The 21,951-nt window shown below is 37.0% G+C and overlaps 1 protein-coding gene across 3 annotated transcripts in view; it reads right to left on the reverse strand.

The window, feature by feature from the left end:
• srgap3 (SLIT-ROBO Rho GTPase activating protein 3) overlaps window positions 1-21,951 on the reverse strand; it is an 89,717-nt gene that overhangs the window by 17,907 nt on the left and 49,859 nt on the right. For 2 of the 3 annotated variants that reach the window (XM_081381572.1, XM_081381573.1), the window contains exons 5-13: window positions 17,974-18,159; window positions 14,111-14,239; window positions 11,723-11,944; window positions 10,454-10,555; window positions 6,936-7,133; window positions 6,297-6,381; window positions 3,571-3,598; window positions 1,981-2,083; window positions 99-159 (exon numbers count right to left, since the gene is read on the reverse strand). In XM_081381572.1, the coding sequence (XP_081237698.1) occupies window positions 99-159; window positions 1,981-2,083; window positions 3,571-3,598; window positions 6,297-6,381; window positions 6,936-7,133; window positions 10,454-10,555; window positions 11,723-11,944; window positions 14,111-14,239; window positions 17,974-18,159 (1,114 nt within the window). Of the gene's footprint in view, window positions 1-98; window positions 160-1,433; window positions 1,465-1,980; window positions 2,084-3,570; window positions 3,599-6,296; window positions 6,382-6,935; window positions 7,134-10,453; window positions 10,556-11,722; window positions 11,945-14,110; window positions 14,240-17,973; window positions 18,160-21,951 lie in introns of all 3 variants that reach the window. The other variant, XM_081381574.1, reaches the window with a different exon arrangement.

The following is a 21,951-nucleotide window of genomic DNA, read 5'->3' on the forward strand; positions in this document are numbered from 1 at the left end:
CTGTGTTGTTTTTGGAGAGCTCTCTAATGGTTTCCAGTAGCTACTGAGTCAGCAGGTTTATCTGCAATCAATTAGTGACCTTTCCTTGAACCGCTTACCATATAGATTGATGTATCGAATACAGCTCTCCACCACCAGAGGAATGGGTTGACCTGAATCCTGAAAGACAACAATCATTACAAAATGGCACCAGTTTTAAAGCAGCGGCTGAGATTTAAAGGGATGGTTCACCAAAATATGACAATTCTGTCATTATTTACTCACTCTCATGTCATCCCAAACCTGTAAACTTTTTTCTTTCAAGGAAAACAAAATATAATATTTTAAAGACAGTTTTGTACATACAATGTAAGTCAAACAATGGACCCAATTAACTTTCATTTTATGGGCATTTTTTTTTTTTATGCTCTGCAGAAGAAAGAAAGTCATACATTGTGAGTAAATGATGACAAAAGTGAACTTTTTTTTTTAGGTGAACTATCCCATTAAAAGGTGCACCTACACATTTTTCCCTCATTTAAAAGAACAGAAAAGTACTAATAATAGTAGCTAAAATTATGATTAATATCACATACAATCATGATAAACCTAATTAAAACTGTTGTATTTTACATGGAGCAAGTCGCATCATTGGGCCATTACTATCTCTGTAATTCATACTATTGGACATACTTTCTTGTGGAATATGAATATAGAATTAAAACAGCTTTTTCAAGGCCAATACTATGACTGGATTTTTATCTTATGTGAGTGTACATTATTTTAATTTTATTTTGTATAGTGCTGTCATTTCGATTAATCGCGAATAATCGCATCTAACATAAAAGTTTGTGTGTATATATATATATATATATATATATATATATATATATATATATATACACACACACACACACACATACACACGTGTGAATGTGTGTAAAATATTATATTTTATATTTCATATATACACACACACATAATATATACAAACTTTATGTTAGATGCGATTAATCACGATTAATTGATTTGACAGCACTAATTGTGTAACAAAATTAATAGATTTGCGTATCAATATGTGCAGAACTTTTAAAATGTTTTAAATGGCAAAACTGCTTGGTGCACCTTTAAGAAAGTAACAATTCTCGAAACGCTTCAAAAACAAGTAATATATCCACAAAACAAAAAAACAAAAAGTAGTATTTTTCTGGTTGTTTTAGTAGAGAAAAAAGCAAAGCATTAAGCATGTCTGTCCTTCAGAGCATTACACAATAGAAAAAGTTCAGCCAAGGCTGCTGATAGCAACTCATCCTAGGTCGCTACAGAAAGCTCATTAGAATTTCTCTTTGAACTCTTGTGGAAAGAAACAAAGACAAGCCATTTGTCTAAGCAAATGTATTACAGCCTTATCTGAAAGGTAAAGACAGTCCATGGCTGGCCCTATTCTACAGTACCTGATTGCGGGTACGAGCATTCCGTCTTCCCCTAGGACACAAAGCAGCGTAGAGCAGAGCAGAGGAGTGAAAGAGGTGAGAAAAATCACAGTTAGAGAGGAAGGGACGACAGAATTGCCATGGAGACGACAGTGTCGTTGTGGTGACTGGGTGGAATAGCATTAGGACGGCTGCTTGAATGGCTTGAGATGCAGTAAAGGGAGACATGTGGAGAACGTGATGCCCTTCAGTTCGTTTTCTCTGCTATTTAAAATGTATTTTTAAACAAAATAGTTTAAGTTTAATGGGTAATCGACCACTTAATTGTGTAAATTATGCATCAAGGCAGTTGCTTAACAACTATTGAGCCCTGCTGAGTCTCTATTTAGGCAGGAGGGCATCAGCTGCCACCCTTATCATCTGCATCATCGCCACCTGGCGAAAGACGGAAATTAACAGAAGCAAATAGAGGGTGTGAGAGCATGAGTCAGTCAGAAAGGATAGACAGATGTTCAGCCATCCCTCCAGCCCACCAGAGGGCACTGTTAGCACCAAAGTCAGTGGGTACCTTAATGAAACTCTCCATATTGCCATTAAACAGCTTATGGTTATAGATGGAACGAGGCCTTGGTTTCCGCAATTTCTGTGGTTTCGGGGGAAGGGTTGGGGGTCTGAGGAATGGAGATGGTTAGATGGAACAAAAACACAAGCAAAATTCCCTCTGAATCACATACGTATATCAAAGACCTTAAATATATATAGCGCAACCCTTTCCTGTCTACACAATCGTGCCATTAACTCTTGCATATGTCTCAGTGGAGGAAACAGCCGATATTGAAGGGTTTAAATAAGCAACAGGCATTAACTGTTGTTCTTTAAAAGATCGTAATTACATCATAATGCTTTTGACCTCAAATTAACCGATAACAACTGCAGGGAGTTTTCTATTCCCTGTAGGAGCACTGAATCTGGCCCTTATTGAAACAATTGCTGTTGTGACAGATTGGTAAATAAATGCAATCAAAGTCAAACATGACATGGCACTGTACTTTGGCTGTAAACCTGAGGGCATAGCGCAAGCTGTTGTTTATATTTGCTGACGTGATTAATCATTAACAGAGATGGGCGAGTTGTATGTTTTCAACGGAATTAGAGTCCATAGAGAATCTATGCATTCTTAAGTATAGACATTGCGACCAAATACCACTTCACTTTATTGTTTAGGTCTGAAACTAGCTACGCAAGTACAATTTTATTGTATGTGCCGGCCAAGCATTCGCAGCTACATAATTGCGTTATAGTGTAGCGTAGGTTTCATTTTAAAATTTAAGTAAAGGGCATATGATTATCAATGCCAACACTGGTAGATGTCATCCAACTGAGAGGTCAGAACAGGTCTGCATCTATTTACCAGGAAGGCTCTATTCTCAGCATTCTCAGACTGTCAGAGGACATTCTGGATAACCTAGCATGAGTTGAGCCCTTGCCAGTGACAGCTTGAGGACAAGTCCCCCTTTGACGGCTGAGAAATATAAAAAAAAAGTTTTATTTTCCCTCTCTTGCTTTTACTAGAGCTTGTTATGTGATTTAGAGTTTGTTTTATCAGCTGAACCTGCAGAAAATAATGTTTTTTAGACTAAAAATGCCATGAAAAGATTTGTGATTGTGATAAAATAACCTTTTTTTCCCCATTTAAAACAATAATCATGGATATTGAAAATAAATATGGATGAGAAGTATGATGACTGAATCTTATTCTTTAATGACCCCATGGCCTGACAAGTTTTGAGACCATTTAATTGGACAAAAATCTTTAGATATTGTAGCAAAAGCAAGCTAAGAGAATATCTTCGATCTTAAAAGCAAAGATTCTAAAAAGGGTTCTTCACAGCAATGCAATCTTAAAAATAAAGGTTCCAAAAGGGAGTTTTGGCAGTGTTGCAATTTTGGGTTCCCCAAAGAAACTTCCAGTTAAAAGTTCTTTAAAAGAACCATTTGTTTCTTTGTGTAAAGAATATTTTAATAACCTTTTTCCACTATAAAGGACCTTTTGTGCAATGTAAATGTTCCATGGATCTTCATGCAATCACAGATCCCAATTAAGAACCTTTATTTTGTTTCTGAAAAGTGGGAATTTCATCATCATCAGAACTCTTACCTTGTAGTTCCACATTCGGCTCTTTCTCCTGAAAATGAGAGATAAAAGAGGGAGGAGTCAGCAATGTCATTATTAGTATGATCTCATGCACTGGGTTCTAAAGCACGGTCAGAGTGTACTGAGGGCTATCGTGAGACTGGCCAACACTATTGAAGGCAAGATGAATGGGTTAGCAGCCACACTGCGCTTGAGACAAAGAGGACACCCTAGAAACCTCGGAAGGGCCCTGCGGGGTGTCAGATGGTCACATAAGGGAACTAAAAGAGGCTAAATGAGTGTGTGTTTGTATTTGTGTGTATGAGGGTATGTAAAGAGTGGGTGTGCATCAAGGGATTCATTTCACACTGGTGACACTGAGCGAAAGCTGTGTCAGCTCACTAAGCTCTTTGTCCCAATATTCAGTGTGCCCAAAAGGGTTCCCTGGTATCGCAACGATACAAACAATGCAAAATATACACGCCCACAAACCAAAACACACAGGAATGTCACAAAAATCCCAGATTATGCAAGAATGTTAACTCTTAAATGTCAGTTTGGGGAAAAATGAGGAAAAAAGACCCAAAATTACACATCTCAAGAGCACCTGCCTTTAACGCAGATCAAGTTTTTTCAATTCTGAATCGCCATGTAATGAGGTGGAACCACTAATGTTTTTACATGGGTACTTTAGTGATCTGAAGTGGCCCCTCAAATCATTTCATTTCACTAAATCTGCATATCAAATGGAGTGGTTCCCATGTGCCTTTGCTTTGCCCTCTAAAATCATTTCAAAAACTGAAAGGCTTTTTGTCTTGCCAGCTGAGGGGTTAAAAAAAGACTCTCAGTCCTTTCCAAACAAGTTTCTGGATAGCGGTTAGGGAGGATCTGGTTTACTTACAGGACAGTCACAAACAGAGACAGTTTATTCTTCTACATCACTCATTCAAATGATAAGCGTGAGCATTTAAGCCAGGTGGCTGGCGCCATGGCAACTCCTGATAACATTATCGGAGAGAATTAGATGTGCCAAGCTAATTGGCTTAATGGATTGAGGGTCAATTAGGTGAATAATTTAAAAACATGGGCGGTACCTGCTACAACCTTATGTGATAAACTTGTGTATATGCACCATACGCACTAACTAACGCACACACCTTGGCTAGCCTCGAGTGTCTGGTTTTTACTCAGACGAAGAGGTGAAGTGTAATTGAGCACACAGTCTGGTGAGAGGCCAGGACTGGTCAGCTATCATATACATAGATGGCTGGACTCAGCTGGGGAGTCCCACAGTGTGCCGTCATTAGATTATGAGCTGCCGCACAGGCAGCTGCTGAAATCCCCCCCCGGTGCCACTAGCTGATTGATTGGGCGTAAACTGCCCGTAACAGAAGTGACAAGAGGCCTTATGGGAAATGTGGCCATGAAAGAAGGGTCTCTATAATCATCTGACAACAAAAGGGCGCAGACTTAAAGGAATATTCAAGGTAATTTTTAACTAAATGAAAATACTTATCCTTCAGTTTGTAAAAACAAATAGGAAGTGTGTTTACATCAATACACGCACAATGGCAGTCTTTTTTGTTAAATCACTTAAATGGATTCTTCAAACACTGATCATTAGATAACAACATTTCAGTCAAAGATTTTCTTGAGGCATTTGCTTCAAAAAGGTCTTTGACTGAAACATTATTATTTGCCTGAAGAAAGTCTTTGGTAGCCTGGCAATATCAAGATGTTAGGTCTGGCAACTCACCATAGACACGGCTCAATCCGAGGGGCGGGATAAACGGCTGTCTTTCAAATTCACTCTGCACGCAATAGGACAGCGCTTCAACCAACCAGAGCGTTTTCCCAACAGCGGAGCTAACGTTAGTTGATGGATTCAACTTTTGAATCTGGCCGGCAAAACTACGAACACATCTTCCTTTTTTAAGAATGACTTAAGTGCCGTTCTTTGCTCTTTTCTTAAAGAAAAACTTAACTCCAAGTCCTCCAGAGTCGCGGCCAAAGCCGATTCGAAAGACTGTTCGCCAGCAGCAGCAGCTCTTCTTTGTTTTCAAGTAGCAGGGAACCGTCGCAACTCTGCCGCCCCGCCTACTCTATTCACGATGTTATTGGCCTGACCCAATTTAGGTTTTTACAGCTCTGAAAGTCAACGGAGAGTTGCTAGATTACCCTGGCTGAAAAATACATTTTGCTGCCGCTAGGGTGCGTCTAGATTTCTAGGCTAAGTCTTTGGCATTGGTATAATAAATCAACAAAATCTACAACAGTGTTTTATCTGCCCACCCTCCCCCTCCAGTTTTAGTGTGTCAATACAATGCTTGTTTTGATTGTTTAATTCCAATTTTTATTAACAAACTAAATGTAGGTCTAAATTGACTATGGCGATACACTGTGGAATATAGGTGACGTGTGATACTTACTGTAAACATTAGGTTGAAAATTACCCAAACTTGTGGAGTTCATCTCAGTTCTACCAGCTTTCAATAAGACGAGTAGATGCAAAAAAGAAGAATTTTCACTAGAGGTCTGGTCTTAAACTTTTAGATATCACTTCTGTATGTCTTGTCCAATTAGCCCAGAACCATCCATTAGATATAAACTTCTTGAACTCGCTGTGCAGCAACAACTTTCAATTTCGTACCCAACAGTGACCAAATTTGCAATTAAGTGCCAGAGGCTTAGCTGACACTCAGCATTTCCAGAGAGCAGAGAGAAACTTATTTAATAAACAGACAACTCACCTTCCCCCAGAGTCTGTTTCAGAAGGTCATGCTTGGCCTGCAGCTTAATGATGAGGTTACTGCCGTTCAGGTACTCCTTGAATTTCTGCGACACAGATGAAGGCGTCAGTGAGCTAATGATTTTAATGGGATGTGACTAAAACTGGGGAGTGATGTGTGCTGTGGGCAACAAAGAACAGATTTCGCTGAACTTTGCACGCTGCAAATTCAATCTGTTCCGATAGGAGGATTTAATTTCCGTCTCATTGGTGAGGCATATGCCTTGTCACGAATGTTTTGCGGATTCATGTGTGATGACTGAGTTTGGATAGATAGGACAGGCCGAGTAGACTTTCATATCGGTGTTTGCAGATAGATTTCTGAGGAGAACCATGCATTAAAGATCTACTGATAGTCCAGAGATCTTGAGGACCAGGACTTCATCTTATAAATGGATGATATCGGGTTTGGCTCTCTGATGTCTGAAATAACTAATAATTAGGAGGATTGCCAATCGAATAACAATTGAATTAATTACATACAGTATGTTAATAACTTAAATTACAATTAATTGCATATATTACTATATGTCATATAAAAATGGCCTAAAAATAAAAAGCGTACTGGTGGGCCCAGTGCTTATGGTTTGAGAAAACTCACAGTGAAGTAAAAGACTTCTGTCTCCTGCTGATTGGCTCGTCTCTTTGCAATGTTTAACTTGCTCATGTAACTCTCGGAAGCCACGGATTTAATGGACTCTGTGGATCGGCTGTGCTGGAAGGCGTCTGACACATCAAAGTCCTCAACTGTCAGCATGTCTTGTAAGGTCTGCATGGTGGCATCCAAAGTCTTGCGTACCTAATTAAAGCATAGCAGGGACTCAGTAAGGTGAAGAAAAGATTACTATGAACTTTTAAAATATAAGTTACATAAGAGATTTACACTAGCGTTTATTTAAAGTTTAAATAAATTATTTTATTCAACAAGGATTCATTAAATTGATCAAAAGTGACCGTTAAAATTAAATGCTGTTCTTTTCAACTTTCTATTTTTCATAGAATCCTGAAAAACTGCAACAAATATATATTAAGCAGCAAAACTGTTGTGGTGAGCACAAGGGACTTCATTCAAAAACATGAAATCTTACTGACCCCAAACTTTTGAAAGGTAGTGTATATTTCTGGACACCTGACAGTGACGTAACAAAAAAAAACATTTGTTAATCTTGGAAGCATCAGTTTAGAATAGGTTTAAATTATACCTAAATCAGTAATGTTTCACACCAGTTTAAAGTTTAAAATAAGAAATAAATCTGAAAACACGTAAATAAGACGTACATTCCTTTTATTTTATTTTTTATGAGGCAGAAGAGGCTTCCATAGTAATTTTCATTTGAAAAAGAAAATGTTTAATGAAAAATATATAAAAACATATTTTCTGACATATAAAAAATGTAAAATAGTTATTTATCATGTTGTTGTCATATAATGCTGGCAGGGTATGAAAAATACAATAAAATACTGGCCCGATCAAGCCATCAGAAGAAAAAAGAATATTGGGAGAACTTTTATAATAACATTTTCTGTGCCCATTGTACATGAAAAAAAAATGCTTATTGTTCTGCAAGAACAGGTTTGCAATAACAGGTAAGTGGCACTGTGATACATTCAAACCCACAATATGAGCTTAAGAATATTGAAAGACTCAAAATATGTGTGCACTGGTTGAGAAAACAAATCACAGGAAGAAAAAAAAAGTGTACAATGAGCTTCAGCCTTGTGTCTGCAATAGCATCTATGTGTCACTTTGATGCATATAAGCCCACAGTGTTTTGCAGCCTAGTTGAATGCTTATGCAGGTAAAACTTTTAAAACCTCAAAACTGAGCAATGGCCCAGACTATATGCTGGCTCAAATATCGGAACCAAATATGATCCCCATCCTTAACGTCAACAGCCAAACCATACAGTAGTATACAGCTTGAAAACTTCCTAAACCTCTATGCCCTCAAGAGATCCCATTGATTTCTTCAGGATTTGGATTCCATTCGACCCCAGGACCAAAGATCATAGTGACCGGTGTGTAAATTGGCCCCAGGCCCCCACAGATTAATGTAACACATTTCCTACTTGACACAAAATGATCCATTACTAGCTGGTTATGAGACACAAAGTGATAAGGGCAAGATGAAGTCATCAATACACACAGACGGGAGCTATTATAAAGTTCATTAGCACCTGCATACACTTAGTTGATTGGTAATGCGCCTGAGTTGTATTCGTTCTCCCAAGACAAAGAATTACCATCACTGAAGACCAAACAAGGAGATAACCGGTCCTTCCCAAAAGAAACACCATTAACAGATGAGTACACTAAAAATACACTCACAGTTCCCAGGAAAGATGAACTAAATTGCAATGAGTTTGATTGCTAGGCTGAAGTATTCTCTTGAGTGCTTTAAAACGGCAGAAAAAAATGTATGTGAGTAAAGCTGAGAGCTCTTTGAGTGCTAAAGACTCGTGTGAGAGAGGCAGTTGGGCTTTCTGCAGAGTTATGACACTAAAGAAGCTGATGAATCTTTCTAGTGAGCAGGTGTAAATAAAACTGAAGAGTTTCCAAAGCATTTGGTTGCACCAGCAGGTGTTAAAGTCAACAGGAACTTGAGTTCGCAAACTATTTACTGCTATAATGTGACGTCAGGTGCTTGAAGTGGAGGGATTGAAAATTATAAGAGGGCTTGATGACATCAGCCCAAAAGGAAATTTGCTTCCTTCAAAGATTAACAAAGACACATTTTTTATCTTTGGAATAAAGGTGCAGTCACGTTTACCGTTGTTCCTTGAATTTTCGCAAAGAAACTTCAATAGGAATCCACATGATCAGAAATTTCGAGTATGGGCAATAGATTTCGTGGATTTGCCACAATGACCAACAGAAAGTTATTTGGTCTAGAAATGACTTCTGTGTGTGCCATGCTTCATACATCTCTACACTATTAACAGTAGACAGTGGATTTTCTGACCGTGAAATGTCTTAAAGGAGAACTCCGGTCAATTTTAACATTGAGCTCATTTTTTTGTACATTTGGAGTGCTGTCAGTACAGAGAACAACGACAAAAATCGGTGTTGCCTACACCGTGTTATCCTCTTTTTAAAATTTGCACCCTGTTGGGTGCAAACTCGACAATCGACTACTGTGGCCTTCGACTGAAAACAGGAAGAAAATACAGGTATGTGCGCTGGTTGAATAAACATCATTTTTATTAATATCTTTCACATCTACTGCAGTCAGATTCACCCGCGTTCACCCCGAAGGAATCACTCACATGACCTGTGCACTTGTAATGACACATAAAGGATGTTAAGAGGCTAAAAGCAGGTTTAAAACTTGCCCCATTGAAGTCAACAGGGTGCAAATTTTAAAAAGAGGATAACACGGTGTAGGCAACACCGATTTTTGTCGTTGTTCTCTGTACTGACAGCACTCCAAATGTACAAAAAAATGAGCTCAATGTTAAAATTGACTGGAGTTCTCCTTTAATGTGAACTGATGAATCACGATGAACTGAGCAAGATAATAGGGTATATTACGATTTTCATGTTTCATTAGTTTCATCTTACGGGTTCGATGTATGGGTCCACTTTGTAGCTTGTTCTAACATAACCCCACTTAGACAGGGTCATCTCTGATTGACGAGGTAACTCAACCAACCAGTTTTTTTTGTATGTTTCGAGGTGGGCTTGAATCTGAAATCTCAAATAACTTTGAGAACAAAGTAGAATATACAGTTGTGCTCCAACAAACTCTGAATACCTCTCAAGATTCAATGCCTTGAACTCTAAAATCCACAAATTAAATTGACTAGATCTTCTACTGAAGCATTCAGTGTAGCTGCCTGGAACGGTATCGGCAAAGTTACCGCACCGTAACTTTGTTTCCCAGCAGACTGATAAAGACCTGCACAACCTGCCTTTTTGGAAATTAGATAAAACCAGTCACATTAAAGCTAGCAATTTTGTAAAACCTTGTTATGTTAGTATGCAATATGCATCACAGTCAGTGAACGGTCTTGTGGGTGTAACATCTGAGGCTGAGCCTAAATAATTATTATAGAGAGGTGAACAGCATGATAATGTCCATGATAAAATGCTGAATGTAGTAATTGTGATGATTCTTACTTCCTCGTTTTCAATCTTGAGTGTGGCCAGGCGGGACTGCAGTTGGTGGTAACGCATCAGAAGTTCTGTCTGCACGGGCTGCTGCGCACTCACCTGGCACACCTGAAATGCACAGAAGTTCATCACTGTCATACATTTATGTCTTGACATGGCCTTTACTAAACATTTAGTATTTCATTACTCTTAAAGGAGAACTCCGGTCAATTTTAACATTGAGCTCATTTTTTTGTACATTTGGAGTGCTGTCAATACAGAGAACAACGACAAAAATCGGTGTTGCCTACACCGAGTTATTCTATTTTTAAAATTTGCACCCTATTGACTTCAATGGGGCAAGTAGTAAGCCTGCTTTTTAGCCTCTTAACATCCTTTAAGTGTCATTACAAGTGCACAGAAAATGTGAGTGATTCCTTCCGAGTGAACACGGGTGAATCTGACTGCAGTAGATGTTAGAGATATTAATAAAAATGAAGTTAATTCAGCCAGCGCTCATACCTCTGTTTACATCCTGTTTTCGGTGGAAGGCCATAGTAATCGATTGTCGAGTTCACGCGCATAGGTTTAGTGCCTATGATCACGCGCGTGAACTCGACAATCGATTACTATGGCCTTCCACCGAAAACAGGATGTAAACAGAGGTATGAGCGCTGGCTGAATTAACTTCATTTTTATTAATATCTCTAACATCTACTGCAGTCAGATTCACCCGTGTTCACTCGGAAGGAATCACTCACATTTTCTGTGCACTTGTAATGACACTTAAAGGATGTTAAGAGGCTAAAAGCAGGCTTACTACTTGCCCCATTGAAGTCAATAGGGTGCAAATTTTAAAAATAGAATAACTCGGTGTAGGCAACACCGATTTTTGTCGTTGTTCTCTGTACTGACAGCACTCCAAATGTACAAAAAAATGAGCTCAATGTTAAAATTGACCGGAGTTCTCCTTTAAAGGAATAGTTCAGCGAAAAATGAATATTCTGTCATCGCTTACTCTTTGGTTCTAAACCAAAAAAATGTGTCAATTTCTTACGCAAATCTAATATACAGCTTGCACTATAGTGCACAAGAAGTGAAATTATTGTTTTATGGTATTTTTTAAATATTTCATTAGATTTAAATGAAGTGGCCAGGATAATCTTTAAGAACTCAACTGTAAGAAAGTCATGCTGTTTGGAACGACATGAGGGTGAATAAATAATGACAGGATTTTCATTTATGGGTGACCTGTTCCATTATAAGATACTATTGAGTAAGTTGAAGGATGGATACCTCATCTCCCATGTGCGGCAGAAACTCAAAGCGCATGGGTGGGCAAAAGACCTGATTGTACATGTCCATGATCTTGTGCTTGTCACTGCGAGGGTCCAGGTTGTCTACAGCATTCTCAATGATGTCCAGACCCTCATGGCGAGAGGTCTCCAGGTTATATTCGGCAGAAAGATACGTCCTTAATGTGCGCGCCAAGCTGGCATGATATCCGAGGTCACAGCACTGTGGAAAGAATAAGAAAAATGAAAGAAAGAGATAAAATATCTTACAGCGAGCCTGCATGACATTTAGATGAACACCAATCCGATCTTTCTTCCTATGAAGACAGCATAAATGAAATTTTATTTGCCAAAATGTTTCCATGGTGATGTCTATTTTTAGCAGGCTTGAGATTTCACATGTCACTCTGGCAAGACAAACTGTAAGACAGGTAGCATCTCCTGTGTCTCCGTGGATTGTAGTGTCATTAAAATTACATGATGTAAATGAGTGAATTTCATCCTGTGGAGATTCGAGATCGTCAGTATCTATACTTAGAAGAACAAGCGCTGTGGGATATCTTAGCTAATTAGTTTAAACGTGCAACAAATGTGCAACTAACCTATTTTAGCAACGTGGAGCAAGTTTAAGATTGCTTGAGGGAAACTTTAAACCTCTGTGAGTCATTGCGATGAGGCAGTTACTGCTCTATTGGACTATAAATCCATATATTATGCTCTAAAGTGTTTGAGTGCAAACACTACACGGTCATAGCCTGTGGCATACTCTATTTAGCATTACAAAGCTGCAGGAGATGTAGGTGTACATTTGCAAAAAGCTAGTAATATCGCCAAGTTTAGATCTGTACTTACACATTCTTGGTCTAATAACAGCAATGGTGCTAATTCTCAGTACTTGCAAATAACCATAGATCATAACCATAAAGAGAAGTAAATCCAGACATTTAAAATGTATTTACTGTGTTCATCAGTAATGCTGAAACCACTATTATATATTTCACTAATTTGAAATGGGGAAAAAAGTTAATTCACTTTTTTTTAGTCCATACAATAAAAGACAGATTGGTCTAATGTAGTTTTCAAAATATACAGTTCTTCAAAATATATTATTTTGTGTTCAACAGAGAAACCAAATTATGACAGGATAAATGAACTATCCCTTTAACAGAGGGTATGTAAAGCCCTCCTGGTTTCTTTGAAGCACCAATACTATGGGTTGTGATCATTCAAAAGTTTTGGATCCATTAGCAAACCGTACATTTCTGGTATAAGGTACCCTGGCAGAGTTCAAGGTAATAAGGCGTCCTAATTCACCACGACAGGCCACAAGTACCACATGAATTTCTATATACGCAGTGGGGGTTGTGGGAGTTTGTGATTTTTGGTTCAGTGGTTTCTACCAATTAGTGGTTTTAAAGGTAAACCTATGTCAACAACCTAACTGAGAGCCCTTACAGAGCTCTTACAACTTCAACCTGTCAACTGTTTTAGAAATTAAATTCTGTTTATATTTTAAATTAATTAAGTATAGAAACAGCCTACATGTTTATTGTCCAATACAACATTCCCTAACAAAACAGTTACTACAAAGATATGCATACAGTGCTAGTTTGCATAGAGGAAAATATATTGGCTCAAAAGTTATCTATAATAGCTTATGTTTCCTCTTCGCCTTTTTGCTGTTATCAGATGTACAACTGTCTGTGTGAGTTTGTATTTTTGTAAATTGCTTCAGGATATCAGGGCGTATTGATGGACAGCAATGTGACAAACTTTGCAACTCTCAGCAAAAATCACAGAGATTTGGTTTATCTACAGTATGCGTACTAATGCTAACATGACAGAAACAGCAGAGACGAGCCAGGAGGGGAAACATTTCAGTATACTTCACATCAACAATCCAGTCACAGCATATTTTGATAGGATGATACCAGTGCCACTGAAAGCCTGTTGTTGTATATGCAACGATATTTTGTGAATTAAATCCAGAAAATAGGTTTATGTACAATTAAGCTGGTAATTTCATTTTCTTGTTATAGATCTGACAAAAAAAATCATTCTGGTTTGGCAGAATAATAGTTTTAATCGTCCTTTGTAGCCGAATGAAGCTGGAAAACACATTAGAAGGTTACAGCAATGGTGATTAATATTTCAATAAAAACACAAATACCAGAGAGTGAGGAATAAAATCAGTACACAAATCCAATTCAATAAGAATGATGCAAAACAAACATTTAGAGAAAAGAAATAAGACAAACCATATTAACAAGCAGTCAATTCACCCACAATGCAAAGAGAAACAGATGGAGCAAAGCCCTCATCAGTAAAACTGTTTAAATCCCAGCTGATACACACACAAACAAACCCATGCCTCATTGTGCATACTCACATCAATCATATCCGAGACATCATGGATGTAATATTTTGCCACGACGGCGTTGGTGGCTGCCAGGTTCAATAAATAGTCGTTGCGGGCTTTTGTGCATTTCAGCTTGTTCTCTGAGTACTTGGCTTGCCTCTGGAAGAAGGAAACAAAACGGAGAAGAAATCAGTTAATATTATTAGTGTTACGCAATCAGATTACTTTTTTCAACTAGTAAGGTAATGCATTACTTTTAAATGTTGCTTTTTCAAACAATGAATGAACAATACAATAATTATATGTTAAATAACACAAATATACTTTATGCATTTAATCTCACTTTATTTACCAATGTCTTTGCAGCTGACCTTTTATGATCCGATGAAAATGACATCATATTTAAATATTTGTGTTTATTTTTTTACTAAAAAATATATTTTTTAAACTAAACTATTACTTTTAAAAGTAACTTTCCCCAACATTGGTTGTTTTCAGCAATGTGGTGATCGCGGCTTGTTGTGGCACTAAGCCGTCACAATATAAACTTGACACTGATTTAAGAGGAATACCGTTGCTTAAAATATTGAGGTAAAAAACAACAACAACATTTCTATATTCTAAATGTTTTACAGACTATTTGATGTTTTCAGCTTTTCAGCTAAAAGATCAATATACAACCAATTCAAAACATTATTTATGAAGGAATATACAGGAATACATGAATAAATGAATTAAATTAACAATACAATTATTTAAAACATGTTACTCGCCCCAATATTAATATGACAATGTTCCCCAATCTGATATTTAGGAAAAAATCCTTTACTAAGAACGGTTACATTTACCTTCACAAGGACTCTTCCCTAAATAAGTGGTTTAATTGTCTTTCCTTGTTTACCCATGGGCTATTATAAAAATATTATGATTTTTTTTCCAATTTATATCCTTTTTTATTTGTAGGATAGAATTTGCGAAAACATTATTGTGCTCGAAATCAAGACAAAACCTTTGACTCAAAATGTACTTTCACATTTATGTACTGCATGTGGCAGACATTTTTATCCCAAGTTTCATTCAAGGTACACATTTTATCGGTTGTTGCTTTACCAGGTTATTGAAACCATGACCTTGTGCCATGCTATTCTGTTTGAGCTACAGATAAAGCCATTGTGACAACTTTCCATTGAGGAAACTAGCTCCAGTCTCCACTAAATCGAAATTATTTGTTAACAGTATACTCAAAGACACAATAGAACATATCTTTTGGAGTGTACAGATATCATAACTCAAAATCATAACTCAAAAACATTTAAAATAAAGTAGAAAGTGTTGTTAAAAGCTGTGAATGAGCAGCCAACAATTTGAATAGTATGTAAAAAGCATAGAACAACAAATAGATATAATAAGTCTACATTCTGAGAGAATGAATAATATGCAGTGTATCTCAAATGAGTTTTCAGTGAATTGGGGTTATTGTCATTAACTAAAACTAAAAGTGAAAACTTCATAAAAAAAATATATATATATATAGATATATACACACACACACACACACACACACACACACATTTAACGATCAAACAAAACATTAAAACTATAATAGTAACTATAATAAACATTTAAACTATGATAGTATATCAATGATAACACTGCAGTGAATTGAAACAGGACATACAGACTGAGTCTCATCTGCTTATGAGCTCCAGCTGGGTCCTGCTGAATTTTTCATCAAAAAGCTTGAGTACTCCTAGCAGACAGCTGCTCTAGTACCATTAATAACAGCTGACTGCTACATAATTGTATTGACAAAACAAAATCCTTAAATGAAGAACAAACACCAGTGATTAGTACACATGCAACTACAAATGCTTGAATTCTGATCAAATGAGTTGCGGTTGACAGTGATTACACAATCACTGTTGTGTGAGTATGTTGTGAAAGCAAATATGACAGGAGCAATATAAGGTGCAGACTATTATTTAAACTTAAGCAGTAAATTACTACATACAAGGCAACAGAGATCATATAATTCAAACGAGGCCTTTTATTTAATAATTAGCTGGGTTTGTATTATAGTGATCTCATGTAAGTTTAAATACTACCTGAAATAATGGTGGCGTTTATGTTTCCAGCATATAAACTGAATAATTTATGCAGTGTATGCTATTTCGTCATACTTGTTTTGTGATATTCGCTTTTTTTTTAACTATCTAAAATCATTCTCCAATTGTAATTATTCAATTTTTTCTTTGCCTTATAATTGCAATTCTTCAGTGCAATTCAAAATGTATTTCCCTGTGATCAAACTACACATTAGTAATTAATCGTCCATCGAGGTCATATAGGTTTGCAGGTGTGCTAAGATCATGACGGAGTCTGCTAGCCTGCAGAATCAGGTCAGGCTGCAGAGAAACACAGAGCATCCATGGCTACCATGGTTATAAATAGTGTGAGGCTGAGTGGCTTTCATGCCAACATCTCTACGCATTGCAGCCTGAAAGTGGAGGAAGGGAGGGAGAGAGAGAGAGAGAACAGCAGAGGGAGAAAGAAAGCGGCACAAAGAGCAAAAGTGAGAGTGAGAGAGAGCTAGCTGGCTAGCTTAAGACACAGAATTCATTCACATGAAAAACGTCTCATGTGAAAAGCACAATATTCCTGTATGGTGATTTATAATTTTATTTTTGTATAGTGTCACAGTCATTATGAGTTAGCTTCCCGTGAGTGCGTATAACTAGCTATGAATTAGCACGAATTAGATGATTTACAGCTGAAGTCACTGACCTGAAATGTTGAATCTGGTTTGTGTGAGAAGTCAGCCAATCAGTCTCCAGGCTGTCTACAGTCTTACTGACCTCATTGTCCATTCTTAGATAAATCTCAGCCCACATTCATTTTTATAAACCCATCCATCAGGTTCAATCAAAGCTTAGTTCCTACATTGTTTTTAAGAGCCGATGAGAAGGTAACTAGGAAGAAGGTGAGATTGCATCTAATGTATTTTGCAATATTGTAGGATAGGGCTGCACGATTTGGGAAACAAAATTCAGATTTAAAATCCAATTTTAAAAAAAATCTGCACAATTTGGCCAAGTGTGTGTGTGTGTGTGTGTGTGTGTGTGTGTGTGTGTGTGTGTGTGTGTGTGTGTGTGTGTCTATATATATATATATTATATTATATATAGACATACATACATACATCAATATGACTTTTATGTATCAGTATAATAATAATTATATTTAATATTAAGCATTTATGCATACGTTTTTATCCAAAGCAACTTAGCCATGTTCTGCTGTTTAAGGTACAGTAAAGCTATAAATAATAATATTAATAATAATTATGCATGCTAAAAGCTTCTCAAATTCAAAGCACTTGCAGAGATGTATTTGTGTGGAACATAACTGACTTCGAATCAAAGTTTAAGGTTTACTGTCGGAAGGTTTCTGGTTTGATTCTTGCAAAGAGGCATCACCGTTGTGCACTTGAGCTCTTAACCAAGAAGAAAGGCACTTAACCTAAGGTTCTTCCAGTGGGACTGTCTATCTATTAAGTGTACTGAAAGTCACTTTGGATAAAAAAAGACTATTTAGAACATCGGCTAAGCTTATGCGATATAAAAATTGGCTTTTACTTCCTACCACAGTGGCTCAAGTAACGACAAACAGCTAAAAGCTAAGTATCCTCCATTGTGCACAGAATATATACACCACTTGAAATAAGATAAACATTTCTCTTAAAGGGTCACAATCCTGCTTGAGAGTGTCAGGAGATTAAATGAATGTGATTCTAGGTTGCAACAGCCCTGTGGTTTCATAAAAACAGGTTGGCATTATGAGTCACTCTGCCAAGCATTATGAGCTCGGCCGTTGTCTCTCAAGAGTAATCTCACCTTCTCCTTCATCTTCTCAATCTTCCTGACCGAGCTGCGCCGCTGGGGTCGGTCCTCGTGGCGCAGGAGGTTGACGTTAAGGTCTCCAGATTTGCTAAATTGCTTCTCCTCTTGTTTCTCAGCCTCCTTAAGCTTGCTCTCTGCACTGATGCTCTCCGTGTGGTACATGTGATAAGTCTTCATCACCTGTAAGATGATATAAAAATTACTATAAAGACTAGTCTAACAGCATCACACATACTGTACACACATACTAGTGATAAAATCTTGCTGTGAAAATGACAAGTGATATTTTGCAGATATTTTTAATTTCTGCTATGTTCCATTTGGTAGCCCCGCCCACTCTGATATCTCATTGGTCCAAAATCCTGCTCCAAATAAATGCGGTTTAAATTTATTCTATTTTTTATTTTTTTTATAAACAGGCTGAAAATTGTCATTATTCACTGATAATCTTCCATTGTACTGCCAAATTTCATTCACATTTCCAAATAATTACAACAAGGGGCTTTGCATCATTAACATCACATCTGTTGGAATACTGGAAGCACAAATTGGATTTGAGACCAATGGAACAAGGGAATATTTTCAGAAGAAAAAAAATATATTTTAATAAATTATATATTTATAAATTGATACTATTTATTCAGCAGGATGCATTCAAATGTTCAAAAGTGACAGTATTTGTTTCAAATGGAAATAATTTGTAGCATTATAAATGTCTCTTTTTTACTTTCTATTCATCAAAGAATCCTGAAAAACGGGTTCTACAAAAATATTAAGCAGCAAAACTGTTTTCAGCATAAAAAGAATTGTTTCTTGAGCACCAAATCAGCACATTAGAATGATTTCTGAAGGATCATGTGACACTGAAGACTGGAGTAATGATGCTGAAAATTCAGCGTTGCTATCAAATGAATAAATCAAATTTTACAATATAGAAAAATAGAAACATTTCACAATATTACTGTTTTAATGTATTTTTAATCAGATAAATCCAGCTTTGGTGAGCATAAGAGACTTGTGTATAGTGTATTTTTTTTACTTTACCATTTTCTTCATGATTATACAGAAAAGTGCAGTGTGAACAGACTGCAAAATATTGTGCTCCATAGAACAAGGAAAGTCATACAGGTTTGAACAACATGAAGGTGAGTAAATGACAGAATTCTCATTTTGGGATGAACGAATCCTTTAATATCATCTCTGCACATTAAACTGAGATAGAAGAAAGTAGGTCTAACTAACATCGAACAATTATACTTCTCTATGGTGATTCAAAACAACTCAATCCTGAGACTGCCTTGAAATGATCTCCAGACTAGTTTCATTCCAGGGAAGCTGTGCAGTTCTCAGTTGAGGAGGATCAAATGTATTCCCGTCAGCTCTACAGAACAGGCCAGCTCATGAATATGCATAGGAGTATGGACTTGGCAGAAATACCAGCCATAATCCTGCCTCTTTCCACCACGAGTCCAAGCCTTCCACTCAAGCCCGGGATGACAGAGGCTGAAGGAGGGGGCGATCTAAAGACAATGAGATTCTGAAGGAAATGTGTATGAAACACAAAGCTGATTCAAACAAAACCGCACATTTTGCTGACTCTGACTACAGAGGTCCCTGTGTGAGCTTTGTTTATTTTTTGAGCTCTGAGCTCTTTTTATTTACAGTATCCTTCATTTTTTGGACATTCGTTTGGAAATTATTTAAATTATATCAACAAGTTATCACCTCCTTAGTTATTCTGAATCTAAATGAACTTTTCTTCATTCTACATAGTAGTGCCTAGAAATGATTTTAAAGCCAGACACATGCTTCTGAAATGTAGGCTTATGCATGTGTAGCCATATACTTTTATAATATTTATAACCCTCGCTTCGGCGCTACTAGAACTACCACCAATTTGTCACTTTCTGTGTGTTTTTTAATTGAAAATGAACTTGAGACTTGTGGCTTCTGAGTCTCGTACAGTCTAGGGTCCTGTGTGAAACTGTCTTTATGTTGAAGTGGTACTACTGCCAGCCCTATTTATCAGCGGTCCAGGGGGAATTCTCCCGAATCTTCTTATATACTTATTATAAAATATAATACAAAATTTGCATTTGCAACTGTACTAGTGGTTGCATGTGGATTTTTTGTTTTTACATTATAGAAAGGGGGGGGGGGGACAGAAAACATGCTTGTGTATGCCTTTATTTTAATGCAATTTTATTAATAAACTAAATCTCCAGTCTTTCACATGATTGTGTGTGTGAAGTGGGGTGTTTGTGGGATATTTTTAGCGTCCATACCTACCCCTAATCAAAACCTAACCTTAAAACAATGCAAATATATTTTTGGTAGCCCAATCTGATAGGTAGCATGTTTCGTCAGTACACCGGCCCAGTGTATGACACAGGTGTTCGCAACAATGCAAAATATTTTACCTCATGTCTGATTGGTGTGACCCAGTCTGCTATTCAACCCCATTATCCTCTCTGCTCAAACAATAGAAGGCTCTGGGGGGGGGGGGGGCTCTCTGCACCATTGCCCTGCTTTATTCCTCCCCTTATAGCCGGCAGATGCACGTCAGACGATGTTTTCAATAAAATGCTTATTAAATCAGCCAGCCTGCAGGCGTCCGCAGACTGCTCATCTGCAGCGACCCTCCCTGACATTAATGTACATGCACTCAGCTATTTCACTCTAACTTTACACGCACAGATCATCAGCTCATTTCAGAGGAGGTCATCAAGTGCATCCGCACGATGGCACTATGCATGCTTTTAGTGCTGTTTCCTCTGTGATTTAAAGATTAAATGTGTCTGGGCTACTAGTGGTATAATATGAACATAGTATTGTCTCAAAATGTACAGATTGGTTAAGCCAGAAGTTGTAAAACCCCTCAAACAAACAATGCTTTAAAAGCACAAGAGTCACAGTGTTCACACTTTTTGTGGAAGTTAACTCATGAATAGCTTACATATAGGAAAAGTTCTGACATAATTCTGACATTATTTACACTGTAACACAGCGTCTACAATGTTGCAAATCCATTTGTCCTTCCAATGAGAAGTATCGCGAGTGCTTGGAGTACGTCATAAATTGAACGAGGCATCAGTTTACTGTCAAGGATTTGTTGTGTCGTGCCGCTTCCAGTGTAGACAACATCACTGATTATAATAGGTTCTGCTGTCTTTTGTTGTGACACATCGTGCCGCTCGCATCGCGTATTTTGGGTGTTGATTTTTTTGTTTCTTTATGTACTGTGTATAGCTCTTCATTAATGTATTGTAATGATTGTGTTTTTATATTGTGTAAAACACTTTGTGCATTGTTGCGTTAAAGTATATAAGTACAATTTGACTTACTTTCTTCCGTGGAGCATGTCAACCTGCAAATTACTTACTTATCAGGAGTGTAGCAAGCCATCTAAAATGTTTAATTCAATGTATAATTTACTGAGTTCAATAACGGATTACAATTACTATAATGATACCCAATCATATATACATTTATTACCAAAACATACGATTTATGGTGTAATATAATCAATAATGAACAAAAATGTTAGATGAAACAAGATTTGACCAAAAAACTAATAAAAAAATAATAATTCAATAAATAATCAGAGTAAATATTTACACTCCTATTACTTAACTCTGACATTAAACTGGGATAGAAGAAAATATTTTAACATGAAAAAATTTACATTATCTTTCAGTAATATGACACACTACCACTCTGTAAGTTTTTCTTTTTCTTTATGATTTTGTCTGATTTTTGTTTTTCTCTTTTGGTCATCAAAGGCTGCATTATTTGAACAAAAATACAGTAAAACCGTAATATTGTGAACATTTTTTACAAATTAAAATAAATGTTTTCTATTTTAAAAATGTAACTTGTTCCTGTGATAGCAAATCTGAATTTTCAGCATCATTACTCCAGTCTTCAGTGTCACATGATCCTTCAGAAATCATTGCATATGCTGATTTGGTG

This window comes from Scardinius erythrophthalmus (assembly GCF_964197995.2).
Source record: "Scardinius erythrophthalmus genome assembly, chromosome: 12".
Classification (NCBI taxonomy): domain Eukaryota; kingdom Metazoa; phylum Chordata; class Actinopteri; order Cypriniformes; family Leuciscidae; genus Scardinius; species Scardinius erythrophthalmus.